Source organism: Leptosomus discolor, chromosome 8 (genome assembly GCF_034619465.1).
Source record: "Leptosomus discolor isolate bLepDis1 chromosome 8, bLepDis1.hap2, whole genome shotgun sequence".
Lineage (NCBI taxonomy): Eukaryota > Metazoa > Chordata > Aves > Leptosomiformes > Leptosomidae > Leptosomus > Leptosomus discolor.
This window is the reverse complement of record NC_141398.1, coordinates 43,868,894-43,886,540: the sequence shown is the minus strand read 5'-3', so window position 1 is coordinate 43,886,540 and position 17,647 is coordinate 43,868,894. Positions and strand designations below refer to the sequence as shown.

Here is a 17,647-nt window from a genome sequence, read left to right as displayed (position 1 = left end):
TTTAATAAGATATCAACTGAAACTTCTTTAGGACTTATCAGTTCTCCATGCTCTATGCTTTGGAAATCACTTATTTAGGGGATCTTGACGTTTGTTGCCTGCAAATAGCTATACTTTCAGCTTTGTGAGGTGTAGTATCATTAAACTCGGGGCTTTTCTGCAGTCTTGGAGAGTAGTGGACTTCTACACCATCACCAGTGGATTTCAGTATCCCATCATGATTAATAAGGCCATCCAAGGATTCTGAAAGGGAAATCTTGGTATACTGTAACCTAGCTGTATGGCTACAGTCTGATCATCCTGTAATATCGAGAGAAGCTTTAGTTATAGTGCTGTGTCAAGTCTTGCATGTGGTAAATACAGAGGTTAAAGACTTAATAGGTAAATTTATTCTGAATGACAGGTAGGGTTAATTTACATCAGTTAAAGAATGTACATCTCTTCTTCTCGTGTGAATATGTTCTCATGTGCTGAAATCCTCTATCAAATCCTGCTTTAAACTGTGCAGCTGCTGAAAGTGAGGCTGTAAGATCAGGATTGTTGAAGTTGGTGGATATTAAGAGCTTGTGGAAAAGACGATGTAGGTCAGTGAAAGGGAAACCGGTGTCAGGGAATCCTTATCTGAAAATGCTCTCTGGCTTATTGTTTGCTTTGTAATGTCAGAGCAGGGTCAAGAATGCAATCTGTATAGACAGGGTTTTGAACATTTTGGGTTTTTTACAAGAAAATGATCTTTTTGATGTGTAAGTCCCATATGATGGGGTAATGCCTTTTGGTAGGCCAACTGATAGAGCTGGGAGGTGGGGTTGAAGACGCTTTTTGGTCTTTGTCAGCTGATGTTCATGTAATAAAATTATTTTCTGTCTCTATGAACCCTGCCATGCTTGTCTCTTGAAACCACCATGGCAGTAGCAATGTTACTGCTGCTTTACATAGCTTAAGAAGTGTACGATCTGCGTATTATTGTTTCTTGTGGGAAAAAACCCCAAAACCTGTCAGACCAACAGTAGATCCTCCTGTTTTCACAAACTGAAGATAATAACAACCATTTATCTCGCAGAATCCCCAGAGGAATTTAAGGGGTGTACCTTTGGGCAGAGTGTAATGTGTATGTGATATTGAGGAGGCGGCAATATGCCATGTCTTTTTGTCATCTTATTCCTCTAAGAGAGGCCATGCTGGGAGTAGGAATTGCAGCTGTTAATGATGTTTGAGTTGTGTTTTCAAACTCACTTCCATAACTGCTTAGGCGAGAAACATATTTTTTGCCTCATTTTCTGTGAAGAACCTAGGTTTGTGCAAGCATTCTGTACATTCAGTCATCCTTCCCGGAAGTGTTTAGATACTTTGATATGTTTGCAGAATATGTGACTGAAGGTTAGAATAGCAAAAATAATTAAAAATAATTAAGTATGAGTGGCTGGTTAAGGTGAGAAAGGTAAATATAGTATCTTCACTGAAGGAAAAGACTGCAGCATTGACTCTAGATCTCTGTTGTGGTTGGACTGCTGCACATCAAGTCAGCACATGTGCACTGGTTGACATAGGTGTTAGTGTGAGCATCAGCATGTGCTGTTTCTTTCCTACATTGGCAGACATGGGGAAGCACAGGGGAAGGAAGAGGAGAAAATGGTGGGTGAGTTAGTAGTTGAAGGCAAAGATGGAGTAAGAGAGTTGGAGTTAGCTTGCTGGGTAGATAAGAGGTGATAAGAAGATCTGCAGTTTTGTTACATCAACATTAACTGTTGACACGACGTTTGGGAAGGCCAGTAACTTTTGCTCTTCTGAGAGACTGAGTGTCATCCTACTCCATGACTTAGTGTGTGTGTGTGTGTGTATATATATATATATATATTAGCAATTTTTAATTTATTCCATAAATGAAAAAAGGTAGAGTTTTACTACTCATTTACTTGAAATATTTCATGATAAAGAGAACACAGGGACATAATCAGAATTTCCTTTCAGAAGATACAATACAAACAGGTATTTTATTCTTAAGCTTCACCAGGGATCAAAGGGGAGGGGAAAATACCCTAAACGAATGCTGTATTAAGGGAAACATTTCTGGTATGATTTGATATGAGAAAATATTTAGAAAAGAAAAGAATTATGTCTCAAGAAAATGAGAGCTAGAATGCACAATGTCTCGTTGTGTTACTTAAGGCAATGAGATTTTAAGGTTTACCTTATGTGCCATGTATATTGATTAAATACCAAATATATGGTGGCCATTTCTAACCATCATTTACTGTATTGATTTGTCAGCAGAGGAACTGTAATAAAAAAAGTTATTGATTTACTGTCCTTATTTGCTTATGGGCTTTTCATTAATTTTATACGTTGTTTCCTATTTCTAGATAGGAATGTGCTTTTTTGTGTGTTTTTTTCCCTTTAAGACAAGCCTGGTCCTCTCTGAACTTGGAAAAGAAGAACAAACTGTGGAACAAAGGAAGAAAACGATCAGTTGCTTATTGCTAGTTCTTACGGAGCGACAAAAGCTGCGTAAAGAATGGACAGCAAGGTGAGAAATTTTTGAAAAATATAAGAATTACAAACAAGTATATCGAATATACTCCTATAAATCCGGGGGGGGGGGGGGGGGGGGGGGGCGGGCGGGGCAAGCTGATGTTTAAAAAAATCTCAAAATTCTTACTCTTCAAGCAGTGTTTTTCCTTGAATGGAATAGTCAGTGTTTCTGCTTCTGATTTTGGAGTTACTTTGTGGAGTAGAGTGCTCCCTTACTGTGCTTGTATAGTGCAGTCTATTGATAATAGCTTGATAGGCAGCATATATATTTGGGGACTGGTATCACCTTAAGTGCCCTAAGGTTTTCCTTATATCACTAACAATATGAGCAATACTCATAGCTGGCATGCCATGCTAATAGATACCCTTCTTGTCTGCTTTCTTCATTATGCTCACATTTTCTTTGTGTCCTACCGGTGTTAACTGGGTTGTGTTGGGTGAGATTGGCGTAAATGTACATATAATGTACAAATTCTGGAGTTTGTATTCTGTAAGTGCTTGATTATACTTGAGTTCTTAAATTGAACTTATTACCATGGTAATAAATCAGGTGGTGTTGTTAGCAATATTTAAGTTGTTTATGTTTTTATTTGAAAAAGTATATGTTGCTGGAGTGTAGTCAGATGAATGCATTTCAGAAACTACAGATCCATCTTACTTCTAGTTCATTCAGAAATACATGAAATCAAAAAAGAGAACTTCTGCCATATGCCACCTTGTGTCCTTCTCTTTAGCTACTAAATGAGTTGATGTCACCTTTTTTCACATCTATTTCTTAAAGCGATAGATTTATAATCATTTAATAATCTCTTATTTCTTCTTATTTATGATATTTACATTAAATAGCTAACAATCTATGAAATTTTTCTACCAAATGTACAGCTTTCCTTTAAAACCAGGAGATGTCCTGTGCTTACAGTTAAACACAGATTCTAGTCAAAAGTATTTTTTTAATGAGATTTTGTTAATCAAAATTAGCACTTAATTGTAATGATTTCTTTTTACGTCCACTAGATGTTCCAGTTAAGGGAGTTCTCCTGTGTTATGTTGGTGTCTAATTTTGGAAAGCTTCTGAAAATTCTATGAGGTTGACTTTAAAAAGTTAATTGTAGATACTGGATCTAACACTTGAGTGGCTTTACTCTTCCCAATAATTACAGTGAGTGGGCTTAGAACATTTTAGAAACTTTAGATAAAAAAGTTTCTCAACTTTTTTAGTTTAGAATAGTCTAAATTATTAGTCTAAAAAACCCCAACCATTATTACATAGTGGTAATTATTATACAAATCAGAGCCTGTGTTTTATAAGTTTGTGTTCTTATGAGTATGGAATGTTTATTTGTATACTAATCAGTTAAGATATCATAGTGGAAAAGAGCTTAGTAAGGTGGGTCTACAATATTGTTGGTAATATTATGTGGTTTTGTTTCTTCCTTTTTGAGGAATTTAAGGGATTTTTGTTGGGGATTTTTTTGCCTTCCGTCACCTGCTTACTAAATAATGCAGACTGTTTGGCTACATTGGAAACAGAGGAAATCACATAAGGCTTTTCCATGGAACACGTGCATCTTTGTGGTGAACCAGAACAGAAAGCTTCCTAGAGATAAGAAAAGGCTAAACAATTCTAGTGGGTGGAATATCTTTTTAGTGTTCATTTAATTTAACAATGATTTCCTAATACACGAAGTTGGTGGGAATCATGGCAATCGCGACTCATTTAAAAGTAAGTGGGTTACAGCATTTCAGGCCTTTGCACTCTGCTCACGATGTAATTGGAGGCTGGAGCCAGCATTGCAGTTGTAGACATAGGCTAGTCTCTGACACAGAAATGCTAACGTTCTTGGATGGGGGTGGGGAGAGGCACAAGCAGACGAAGTGCAGGCTTTCTTAAAACTAAACACCTGAAAGAAAATTTGAGGAACGTTGTGCCTTGAAAGTTCTGAAAGAAAGTGTCCTTTGAGTATTAAATATCCATAATCCTTTTTCTTTCCATTTGATGTTTCCCATTCCAGTGACCTATCTGAGAGTCTCATCCATATGATCTGCATAAACAGACTGTTACCGTACACCTCACTTTACTTCATCAAAGCTTCAGCTAAATGTCTGGAATGAAGCACTGACTGTGGTAGCCATCAAGCATACGGTGGTGAAACTTATAAAACATCCGCTGTGGTACTAGCAGGGCTGCCCATGTTTTAGAGATCAGTCTATTGTGTACTTTGGAATTACATGAGAAAAATGTGCTTGGACAGGAAATAATTAGCACTTGTCAAAGGGCAGGCAATAGGTTACAGTATTTTACTTTCAACAGGCTATCAGGGGATCAGCTAGATTAGATAATAGAATTTTTTTCCTCTGGAAGTTAAATACAGATGACTCTAATTACTTTACATTGTGCATTAGAGAGCCCATTATGAACAGTACAACTTTGAGAAATTTAGGTCAATGGAGGGAGGGCAGCTTAGACTGCACTTGGTCTTTGTAGAGTTATGTAGGCATTCTTTTCTTTCATGGGTTTTATTTGTGTCATTGACAGCTTAAAGTAAAAAAATACTTGCTGGAAACTTGCATTATTTGCTTTAAGGTGTGCCAGTGTTTCTGCCTATTAATGAACTGAAATTACTCTATGTTTTTTATTTCAGTTTCAGCTCTGTAGTCCAAAACAATGGTAGTGTACTTAGTGTTACAGCTCATCATTTCATATACTTTTGACTCAAAGATGTCATCAATATCTTAAGTATCTGAGCGGGTCTTCTAAGGATTCAAGTTGTTCTCTGTTGAGTGGTAGTGATCCAAAGTACTTCAGGTAGGACTCGCTGAATGTCCTGTAAGTGTTAACAGAAATGGTCCAGATTTGCTAAAGCCCCAGATTTGTTTATACTGCATGATAGTGCCTGATGGACAGGTTGTTATAGCTGTTAAAGAGCTGCTCTAGCCCTTTGAACTGACCCCTTCTTGACCTCTGCTTATAGAAGGTCACTGTTCAGCTTATAAAGTAAGGGGAACCTTAGATTCTACTGTAACAAATAGAGGGTAAAGGGAACAGCTGTGAGTTTTGGACTAACCATGCAAACCTGCATAGACTTTTTAGGGTCACTGTATCATAATGAAAATTGTTACCAAATTATATGGAAAATTAACAGCAATAGTGGGAAAGAGAGGGTGGAGTCTAATGCATTGGGTTTGATAAATGAAGTGTGAAGTTACCCATCTGGCTCTAGACAGCCCTCTTTTTCTCTACGAAAGGGAAACATTTAAAAATAACCATGGTACATCTAGAATCAATGACCCATACAGAGAGCTGGAATAGATCAAGACTTAATGGTGGCTGTGGAAGAAATTATCATTTGAAAAGTGAGACAATGGATGAAAAAGTACAGTTCGATATCTGCACCTGATTCATTTTTCAAAAAAGGCCTTAATATTTTTACCCCGTTGATGATGCTATTGACTTTTTTTTTTCAGCCAAGTTGTTTCTTTATGATATAACAACTTTTCTGGTTCCAGTTAAACAGTGAAATAAGTAGTACTTGAATTTCAAGACAGAACGTTGCACTTTTCCTGATCCGTAAATGCCCAAGAGAACTGGACTATAGTTCAATAAAAATCTTATCTCGTATTTCTCCTAATAGAACTTGTATCATATTATAATAATATCATCTTTAACGCTTGCATGACATACTGCACTTAACTGCTAGTAGGTTTTTGCTATGTTTTTCATATAGCTACGTTTACTACAAACTGAGTAAACCAACAATAGATTAATTTAAAAAATAATATTTAGCTGCATTGAAATTAACTGCTAGGAAAAAACATGATTGGTTAAACCATTACTAAAATATATCCTTTTCATGTGAAAATTTTGTTAGCCCAAAATGGTTTTATTATGACACAGACTCTGATGTCCTTTTTGCTATTTCCCTGAGTGAAATTGCACCATTTCTCTTAGGGGAAATTCAGCCAGGTAATGGAAAATGTAAAGTTTTGGAGAAAGACATAATGAAGTGGAAAGTTCGATAGGAAAAATAAAATTATTTATGATGGTTGTATTTTCATAATTGTGCTACTTAACCAAATTCTGAAATCTTAAGTTCTCTGTAAGTCATCATGTAATGACAAATTGAAATAGTGAAAACAGAATAAACATTCAATAAATAATTTGGACCAAGGTAAACACAAAGTTCTTCTGGTTCATGAGATAAACAGCAGAAAAGTGTTAATTGATTATATCTTGTAAGAATCAATAGCTTAAAGCTTTGCCTCATTGAAATAACAATGAAAAAACCTATTCCATCTTTGCACAGCACTTCAAGAAAGAACATTTTACTCATGGCAAACCGTATAAGTTTCAGGTTTCAAGTCAAACTTGAGCTATAATTCCTTAGTGGTTTTTTGCCTTTGTCGAACCCCTTCTTAGATCTCATAATTTTGACATAGCAATGTAAATGTATGTATTTTTTTCTACCTACAGTGAACACCTATCATACTACTGAGATAGTCTTACGTCTCAGCAGGGAAATCTGGATTATTATGTGGATATTTATATAGGTATTTAAATTGTAAGTACATAGTGTGAAAATTGAGTACTAATCTGTGGTAACAGTGTTCAGTTCTATAATAAGAACAACAAAGAATATGAGAGTGGAATCCTAAAATAGTATACATGTTAAATGAGATACAAAGAGAGAGAATTTTATATATTTTATTTTCTGTTTTGAAGAAAAAGCTACATTTTTTTTCTTATGCTTTACCTCTTCATACCTTGGAATTTTAGATCGTATCTAAGAAGGTAATTGAGGTAGAGTTTACTCTTTTAGCTCTAGTAGGAGAAAGTGGTGTTGATGTGAAGAAGGAACATACTTCCTTCTATAACTGAAGAAAAGTCCAGGGGTGAAGAAGTTAGCATGGGCTTTTTGAAAATTGGGGCAGTTTTTCCCTTCTGTCACAGACTTTTTGTATTTTTCAGGAACTCACTAAATGCTAGTTTTTAAATGAAATGTGGTAATACCAGTTGAAAGACTGGTTGACAAATACTGAGATTTTTTGCACTCTCACAGGCCTGCCAAGATGATAAATATACGAAATATTGTGAACTCTTCAGAAACTACTGCAATGGGAGCTATGTTAGTTCCAAAGGTTTAACAGAGAAGTCACAGAGGTATCAAAGTCTGACAGAGAGTGGAGGGAAGTATTTGGGTTGTTTAAAACTTCTGTGGTTGTTTTGTGTAATATTAGAATGACAGGGTTTGTTGTTTTTTTTTTTCATATTGAGGAATCCAGTGTCCATGTTTCTGAAATTAGAAGGGATCTCAGTACACACAGCTGTGTGATCTCCAGTGGGTTTTTTGTAACAGTTATCCTCTCTGGGCAATATGTATGTCAGCTAGAATGGGTACTCAGTAAGTTACCAACAAGTATAGACAAAAATTTTGATTCATCATTTTGGAAATCACGGGGCGGGGAAATTATATTTGGATTCTTTGATATTCATATTTTGTGCGTGTGTGTATATGCTCTTTAAAAGAAGAAAATAAAACTGTTCCTCACCCAGTGTGTAACCTAAAACAGTTTTTCAGAAAGTAAATTTACGTTGTGACTTAGATGGTAATGCTGAATGCTGTATCAGGAAGATGCTTTGAGGCAGACTGAAAACTAACCTTGCAGCTTTCAAATGAATGGAGAAAACACTGTGACTTCAATGAAGTTGTCAGGTCTCCTGCTGTAGTTATGCTTAGACATCAGCTGCCTTGATTGACCTTTGACTTTTCTCCAGTTGCTTATTACCAGACTTCTTTTGCTTCTTGTGACCCTTCCTGTTTTCTGCCTCTGTCTTTCACCTGTGTTTCTTGTATTGAGGAGTCTTTGAAGCAGCCAAGCTTGGGATCAATACGTACAAGTGCTCTACAGAACAATGGAAATACTGCTTGATTAAATGCTGCTGTTTAACCACCACTGTTATTTCCTTTGAAAGTGCCTTGACCCTTTACCCTTGAAAAGACTTTATGTTTACAAGCTGTGGCTACTTACAGAAAATGCTGCTTCTTACTTTGTGATGTCACTATATACACAGCAAATATGGTGCAAAAAAGTTATTTGGTGTAGGGACTTAAAACAAATGGTATTTTAGGGCAGTCTAGTAAAAGTCACAGAACTTCAGCTCTGTGTGTGGCTTTTGTGTGTGTCAAACTCTTTCATTAAGGAATTGTTTAGTCTGAACGTTTACTTTATCACTTTAGTTTAGTTTTAATGCTCCACTTCTGAAAACCATAGAGATGCATCGTATCCCATACCTGAATAACTGCCAAATCAAAATTCTTTGACATTTCCCTTCTTTGATTTCATGCTTTTCTTCTTCTTATGATAGATGGATTTTTCAAAAGATGATTCAATGACACTTCCAAAACAGACAACTGACACAAATTTAGTCTTTATCTGTAGTGCAATTAAAGTTTCCAAAACAAAAAGTGATAAAGAATTTCCTTTATCAGAGTGCATTTGATGATGATTTTTTTTTTTTAATTTATTTCACCTGGACAGACTTTTAAAGCATGGGTGACATTTCCTTAATTATGTAAGCTTTCAGAATTGCAGTACAAGGAAGATAGTTAGAGTTGTTTTTCTGGTGGTTTGACAATGTTTTGTGCACTACCACTGGGAGATCTGAATGCTGGAAACAGAGATTATTGTGTTTCCAGGCTGCAGGATACTGGAGATTGAAAAGATCACAGAGGTGACAAATTTATAATCTGTGGAGACAACATGTTAGCCACATCATCAGACAGTTGAACCACAAAGTAGCATTAGCATCAGCTGTCATCGTTCCTGTAAGAGAGAATGGTGACTGCCAGAGGCAAGGGAAAAGGAGAAAAGCCATGAGAATTCAGTGTGTTGTGCAGCGCTCTGTAGCTGCCCATATTAGCTAAAGGCCTGGTGTTATAAACTAAGGATAAAATGTGACTGGTCCAGAGAATGAACAATTATCATAGATTTATTTTACTTTATCCACTGAGGTTTGTTTCTTCTGCTATATCAGTCCGTAGTTTCCTTTGCCTTCAGCAAAATGTGCTTATGTCATGGTTTGTAACATGTCCATAGAACTCCTTGCAAACTTAGTATGAACTAAAACTTTGTCTGAAACTAGATATTTAAAATTAAATGAGTGTAAAGATAGGATTCTGTCTTCTGTAGAATAATAGAAGCCTTATCCAAACAGGACTTGATTGTTAGTGTCATTAATACCATAACTGTCACAGATTTATCTGTCATAAAGCTGGATTAAATCAATTTAATTTGGAGGATCTGTGTTAAATAATCTGTATACATTACCGATACAGAAAAAAACAGAGGATAACATAAAGGATTTACCTAGCCAAATGGTGTGCTTGTCATGTCATAGCATGAGGCATGAGTGAACAGATGCTTACATAAGTTTGTGACTCAAATCTTGAATGCTGTCAGCCTTACGTTATTAAAGTTTTTCCACATGTGTAGAACTTGATGGCTCCAGGGATTGGTAATGAAATACAAAGCCTATTGTCTTCAGGTCAGTGGTTCAAATATGATTCAGGTAGATAAGGCCAAAGCATATTCCCATTGGGTATCTGTGTTTGATGGCCTATGTAAAATGCATTGGTTTTCCAATCCTAGTAGGCAGGTGTGTATATCACATAAAGCAACGGTTACAGCTGACACTAATTGGTACCCTTGCTGGCATTTTTGGAGCAGCCAAAAATTAAATGGATGTAGAAACTGAGCTAGATGCTGTTGATGCTCAAAGCAGTCTAGAGCATGGTTATGAGCCATGAATATCATGGCTGACTGTGGGCAAAAAGTGGATGTCAGTCTGTTAACGTTGCTCTACAGTTTGCTTCCACTAAAAGTTATGGTAAAATACACAGATATGCTGGTGAGAGCACCATGGTAAATTGGTGGACAATGTCCATGGCATTGGGTGAGAGAGAAGTGCATTCCACTGGGAGGTCAAAGAAAGGGTTGGAGATGTATCAGCTAATCGGAGAAATGAAGATAAATGTGAGAATAGAATTAGATTTACTTGTTTATTTTTGCTACAAATAGAACTTCGGGGCATTTTAACAGTTTAATTTGGCTATATTAGTTGTTCTGTTTATTTTGTCTGACTTTTCAATTCTTAATGTATCATTGCTGTGGAATTATTAAATTATAAATGATGATGTTTAAAATAGCTAAAAATGGAAGTTGTCATTTCTAATGTGTAAGATGTTCTGTAAAAACAGAGAATTTGGGAATCTGTTACATAGTATACATTGTTTTCTTATTCTTTGTCTTATTTTGATAAGTAACAGCAGCCCCAGATGGGAACAGTGCATAAATCATATGTAATAGTAGTAGAAGAAAATCCTACTGTAACTTACATGAATAGCTTAGCCAGCCTCAGGAACACTTCGAGGTATTGCAGCACCCCACCTTACTGGTAATTCACAATACTTGTATTTCCGTATCTAGACATTATCTAGCCTGGATTGGTGGTGGAGAAGACAGGACTCATGGGCGAGAAGGGTGTTAAAGTGACATCAGTGGACATCAGTAATATTATTAAAAATGGAGAGAAATAGTTGAAACAAAAAGGTATCTTGAGATGTAGCAAAAAGGTTAACTGAGAAACAGCATTTGTGGAAGAAACTAAAAAAGACTATCGAGTATTGAAGTGAAAGCGGTAATGCTAGGAGAAAAGAGTATTCTGTTGGAAAAGGAGAATTCTGAGAATTTTAAGGGCTACTAATAAGAGGGTGTTCCACTCTTTCTACAAGTAGACAATAGTCTTAAAATTTTTGACAGTTGTTTTCGGGTATGTTGACTTTTTCTCATTTTTATTTTCTTATATTTAGTAATGTCAATATTTGGTCTTTCTGAGTTTTGAAAAATATTCTTATCAGAATTATTTTTGACCACCTAGCAAAGATGAATTTGAACTAAGTGCTCAGGAAATGTAAGGTAATCAATGTATCCACTCCAGCATAGATGACTTGTTAGCTGTACAGTGTGTTTATTGTAAGGCATAGTTTACTACATATAAGGTCTAATTATTTTATATTAGGCCATCCTGAAAGCATTTTAGATATTTGCCCTTCTTTTTGTATTTGGAGATATGGATAATCCCAAAATCCAGATGTGTGTCTTGGGGATTGAGAGGAGAGGAGGGGAGGAAAGGGATTTGAGAGGTAACAGGGTGCATTGTTGGAGGTTTTAACTGTTTTGCTTGCCTGTAGGTGACACTGTTGCATCATTTATCTGTGCGTTTTCACATATCTTGTCCAGGGACAAAAAAAAAAAGTTTAATTAAAATAATTTGAGAGATTCAAATAAATACGTTACACTAATGATTCCTTAAGCCTTGGCTAGAGAGTATAGTCTTAGATGCAGGTAGATGAAGTGCAGTTTATAATATTATTTCTGATTAACTAGCTCACTAGCATTGCATCTTCTGTTGACTATTCCCTTGACAGGCAAGATGCTAAAAGGATTGCTTTGCATGTTTCTAAAGATTAATGTAATAAACCAAGATGATAATACACTGATGAAAAAAAAATTCGTAATTTGCTGCTAAGTTATGGCAATATAAAGTTAAAATGTTTTTCTTTGCTCAAGTCATTTAAATTAATAATGTGTGCCATTAAGTGAAATCTCACAGAGAAATTTTTTTTTCTTCTGTGCCATTAAGTATGCTGGCTACAGAGAAAATGAAATATTCTGAGGCTTGAGCAATCATCTATCTCTAAGCTACAGTGTGCCTGTTGCCAGATGTTCAGGTGCTGGTGCTGCTGCTTTGACATGTATATCTCTTCCAGGCAAAAAAACAATATATACATCAGTCCAGGTGCAAGGTGGCCTTGCCAGCAAACCTGCCTCCTCCTGGCTGTGACACTCATCCACTCCCCGTCAGAATGTGTACGTTAGAAGGGGATTGTAATTAACCCCTGGAAAGCATAGGTTTCACTAAAGTGATGTGCACAGTAATGATATTGTTAGCTTCCTTAATTTCCAGTTTCACCATCAATTATGCCATGTGTTTCATCCAGTTGGTGCTACCCTCCCAGTGTTAATTATAACCTACAAGACTGTTACAGTTAATTTTATGGCAAGCATATTGTCTCTTCAAGGCTCCACAGCAGCTCATAAATTATCTTGAAGGTAAAATGTAACTTGGGGAACTAGTTATGAAAATTCCATCCATCTCGCTTAGGAGGTGCAGCTGCTACTGTCAGCTGCCTCGCTGCTGCATTGTGAAGGAATTATGGTGGGTCAAGTTTAAGAGGCTAGGCCCAGGCTGTCACTGAGGAGAAAGGCTGTCCTGGCCCTGTCAGACAAGTACCTTCTGCCTGTCCCTTGTGGTTTCACTTTGCAGGCAGTAAAAGGCAGGCAGTGCAGGTGGATAGTCCCCAAGCTGTCTCTATTCATTACTTTACAGAAACTTGTTTTAGGTAGGCAGGTATGGAGACCTTTTCACTGTTGTCATAATGTTAGGCATCATCTGCAAAGTGCAAGATAGATAACTCTATAAATAACTCGCTGTTCTGTTGGGCTGGGGTAGTGGAGAAAAGATGATTAGCACCATAGACGCACATGAAATAGTTTGCTGGCTTGTAAAATGACTGTTGGTTTAATTGTAGCAGTAGATTGGTTTGGAAGAGCACGTCTGTTTGCTTTTATTTTGCATACACAATACGAGGAGGTGCAACTTCACTGCTGAGTAGTTTGTGTTGGAGTTTCACATTACATAAATTAGCATGGGTTTATATTGGAATTATTTATGACATTTGTGTGTGTGTCCGTCCTGTTTTTTTGGTGAAGGAATTGCAAACACTCATTTTCTTAAAAAAAAAAAAAAAAAAAAAGGGGGGGTGGGTAAAAAAAATAAAGCATCACACTATTCAGAACAATAAGCTCAGCATTCAGTGCTATTTATGTTTTTGTGGTACACTTCTATTATTACTATAGTGCCTTATTCTGCTCTTTATAGTAATAAACCAAGACTACCACAAAAATATAATGCCTTATTCTGCTGTGTCTTCCTTTAATATTTTGTATTTCAATGACTTTAAATGCTGTCAAGCTATGGGTCTTCCTTTAAGAATGAAATCTAAGTACAAATGAAATGTCCTGAGAGGCTTTTTCTTCCACTATTTTACCTTTTGAAAGGTCTTCTGCATTTACAGTGTTGTTTCCTAACCTCATTTACAGCTGGGAGGGCATATGAGAAGGAACACTGAAAGCTGATACTTAACGCATTTCCATAGGCAACTGCTGTGCAGATGTGAATGTACAGACCCATTGTGAATGAGTAACTGTTGTGAATTCAATTGAGGAGAAAATGAACAAACACAATAATGATAACCGGTAAGGCTAATGTGTCTAAATATATATTGTTCATTTGTTTTGACAGTCTTCATTCAGTTTTAATTATTTTGGATCATTCATTGTACAGGGAAGAAGCGTTTTACAAAATAATGCTGACTTTCTAAATTGGACCTCTTCTGTTTGCAAAGTGGGAGGAAAAAGGCTGATTAGAGTCCAAATTGGTACACTTGTATATTCATCATTGCTTTTTCCTTGGAATTTACAGTAAATGTGCCTTGTGATATCTTTTAGAGATCCATTCTTTTCCCAGATTCAACAATATACTTTTCAGTGTTTTCAGCAAAGAAACAGGATCCTAAGTTTCAACTGCCAAGAATCCTGTCTTTTTATTTGTTTATTCAGAGGGAAGCTGTGGTTAGGCACAGCCTTGGGCTAAGTGAGGTGTAAAAAACAGGATTGCCTCAAGAGCATACCCAGAGGCAACTCTGAAGTAGAGTTCCTTCTTGACTTCATCCTTTCCTTGTCTCTCACAGGAGAGATAAGGGAAAAATTGTACCATTTAGTGTGGGGTTGCTTCACCTGGTCATCTGCATCATTATCCCCTACACTGTAGGGTGTCAATTTACTATACAAAGATTATCCATCAGTATTGCCAAAGCAACTCCTCCATTGTGGAGTACTTCCCAGCTATGATTCTGCGTCATAGGTGGGAGGTATCTGCAGCTGCTGTAGTACAGTTCTCACTAAATTTTTGATCAATTTGTGTAGACAGGAAAGAAGTCTGATAATTTTGATGTCCCATACTGGTTTCTAAGGGGATGACTGCTGAGTATCCAACAGTGTAACATTTATTTTGCTTAAAAGTCATGTGAAAGTATCTGGATTATCTGGATTATCATTTTTATCATCATCATCTCTTCTCAGATTGATTTTTTTTTTTTTTTTTTTTTTTTTTTTTTTTTTTTTTTACTACACCATTGCGATATCACTGAGTTCAAGAGTTACTCTTGATTTAAGTTAGTGTAACTGAGAAGAGAATCAGGGCACAAGTCCTGGTAAAAATCCTTCACATTTTCTTGTGATGGAATCTCAGACTTTTATTATGATACTGCTGCAGAAAGATGCATCTGATTGGAAAAGTCTTTAATTTAAAGTCTTTGTAGTTCGGCATGTAAAATGGTCATTACCAAAGTAATTCTCTTTTAAATATAAGAAATCTTTTGTGTGCAATTTGAATAAGAAAACCTGAAGATGGATTAAAGTAGCTGTAAAATAACGGGAGAGAGGACAACTTAACAGTTGGATCCAGACCACTCGCTTGTTGCAGGCAGACACGTTTAAAAAAAATTGCTGTTTCTTGCTTAACATGACTCAATATGTTCTTTTCTATCATCAACCCAAGAAGAAAAGGAATTTTCAAAATAGCCTCAGTGTTAGTCATTAGACTCCAAAAAAAATTTTTCTAAAAAAATGGGGGGGGTTTATGGCTTTAGACCATAAGGCTTTATTTATGACACACCGAATTTAGGCTTTTTTGTTGCAAAAGTAGTGATTTAAAGGAACATAAACTCAAATGAATTATATTTGCCAATTAAGTGCGCTATCAGCCAAATGAATTTGCAAGAACAAAAATAATTTCGTAGCTCAAATACATGTAAATATCAAAAGGGTTTAAGTCAGTGATAGGTTGTGCAGATCAGTGTTGAAGCTTGGTGCTTCAAAATGTATAAAGAAAAGAAATCATAATTTTTAATATTGTTGTAATAGGAAAAATTATTTTTCAAGTTTTCTGCTTGTTAATAGTTAATTATAAGGTCCAGTAATGTGGGAAGACCTCTGTGCATGTCAAAACTTGTGAAATCAGTGGAGCACTGCATGCAGTTGACCATTTGCTGATTCAGTTCACCCATGAAACAGAGTTATCAATACTGCTTGTCTCTCTTATTATACTCTAACGTAGTACATTTTGATGAGAAATAATTTATTTTATTTCACAGTGTTCCCGTCCCTTGCTCTTTTCTCACTCTGAGTTGGAAAATCGTTGTTCTTCACTGCCATTTTTTAGGGCCCTCTGATCTATTTGCTCTCTATATGTAAGATAGCCATTTTATAATTCGCCTAGGTGATAAGTTTAAAATGTTCTGAGTAGGATTGCTAGACTACCAAAATAGTATGCAAATTTAATTGTGTAAATAAAGATACATCATTAAGAAGCATTATGTTGATATGTATTTGGTTCCTGGCTCAACAGAAGCATTAAACAAGTTAATTTCAAGAATGTATGTAGTCTCTTGGAAGGAATTTAGCTTGTCTCAAAGTAAATAGAATCACTTACCTGTCTGAATTTTCCTGTGTTCAAAGCAAGCTACTTTAAGTGTATGACTTACAGCATGAATTTGGGTCCTCTTGTCATTAGTCCTTCAGTTTAACTGTGCACACAGAAGTACATTGTTGCAAAGACATACTCTACGTTCGATGGGTTTGGACTATATTTAGTGATTTCTCTCTCTCCACGAAGTCCTTCTGCAAAAGGAAATCCTCTTGGTCTCTCTTCAGAGTGTTTTAAAATCAACCAACCAAAATGAATGAACAAACAAATCCCCCAAAACAAACAAACAAAACCCAACAAACCCCCTCAAACTTTATAAAGTATCTACATTTATGAAATGCATAACTTTTTTCTCACTAGAACCTGTAAACATATATGTTAGTATGCTAGCATAGTTGCTGATCTTGAAAAGTACTGACTGACCTTTTTCTGTGCACTCTTAATTGCTAACTGATACGGAAAATCCTAATCCTTCAATTTTTACTAATTTTTATTTTTATCCTACAAAAGAAACTGTAAGAAAATAACATACTGTCAAATATCAAAAGAAAAAAGGTCACATTTTTATGTTTAAGTGTAAACTTTTTTAAATGTATCAATTATTATGAAGTGCAATTGGTGATGAATTCAGAAAAGTAATTTGTTTGCCTGCTCATTTTTTACTGCTCAAAGCCTAACCTTTATTTAAGCATATTATTTTTGTCACACACACACACACACACACACACAAAACCTCTACAAGATTTATTAGCATTTGTATGGAAAAAAATGAAAGGATTTTCATGTTGTGTAAGAAACTTAATACACTCTCACAGATGGCCCAGCTCAGGTGTGATTTTAATTATGAGATAAAACAAAGCCCAACACAGTAGGAAGTAGTCTTAATAAACGGCCTGAAGCTTTTGTCTTCATGTGTCAAAAAGCCTTTTTATTGTGTGATGAAAAATATTTTTTTACAAGCTGTTTCTAAAAATGCTTGGAAAAAAAAAATACAAGGGCTTCCAAAGTTCAAGAGAATTTTTTTGGTCAAGTAAGAAATAAGAAATTTTTTTCCATTTCTTTTTTCTTCCCAGTAAGTTTAGACTTCTGCTGGCAAAGGATTGGAAAAAATGCATTAATAATAATTAAACCTGCAAGGACACAGATGCTTTATTTATAAATAAAATCAGGTTCTATTTAGATGTTGTCCTTTTTTGTTGGTGTATCACTTTGCTTAGTAGTAAAGAAACCTTGAGGCTTTAAGCCTGCCTTAAACTGCACAATTAGAAACTGGTATTAATTTAAGCCCTACTTATGGTATTTGGCCTTCATTATTAAAACACAAATAGTGTGATCCTGTTGTTAAATATTACTAATGTATTATAATAATGTTGTACTGTCTTTCCCTTAGTGGGGAATTATGAGGACCTCATGTTAGGACCTCAGTGTCTTGACATAGTTAATTATCCATAG

General features: G+C 35.8%; 1 protein-coding gene across 1 annotated transcript in view; it reads left to right on the top strand.

Moving 5' to 3' along the window:
• FTO (FTO alpha-ketoglutarate dependent dioxygenase) overlaps positions 1 to 17,647 on the top strand; it is a 250,072-nt gene that overhangs the window by 112,277 nt on the left and 120,148 nt on the right. The window contains exon 8 of the mRNA XM_086468789.1: positions 2,400 to 2,524. Coding sequence (XP_086324915.1) covers positions 2,400 to 2,524 — 125 coding nt within the window. The remainder of the gene's footprint in view (positions 1 to 2,399; positions 2,525 to 17,647) is intronic.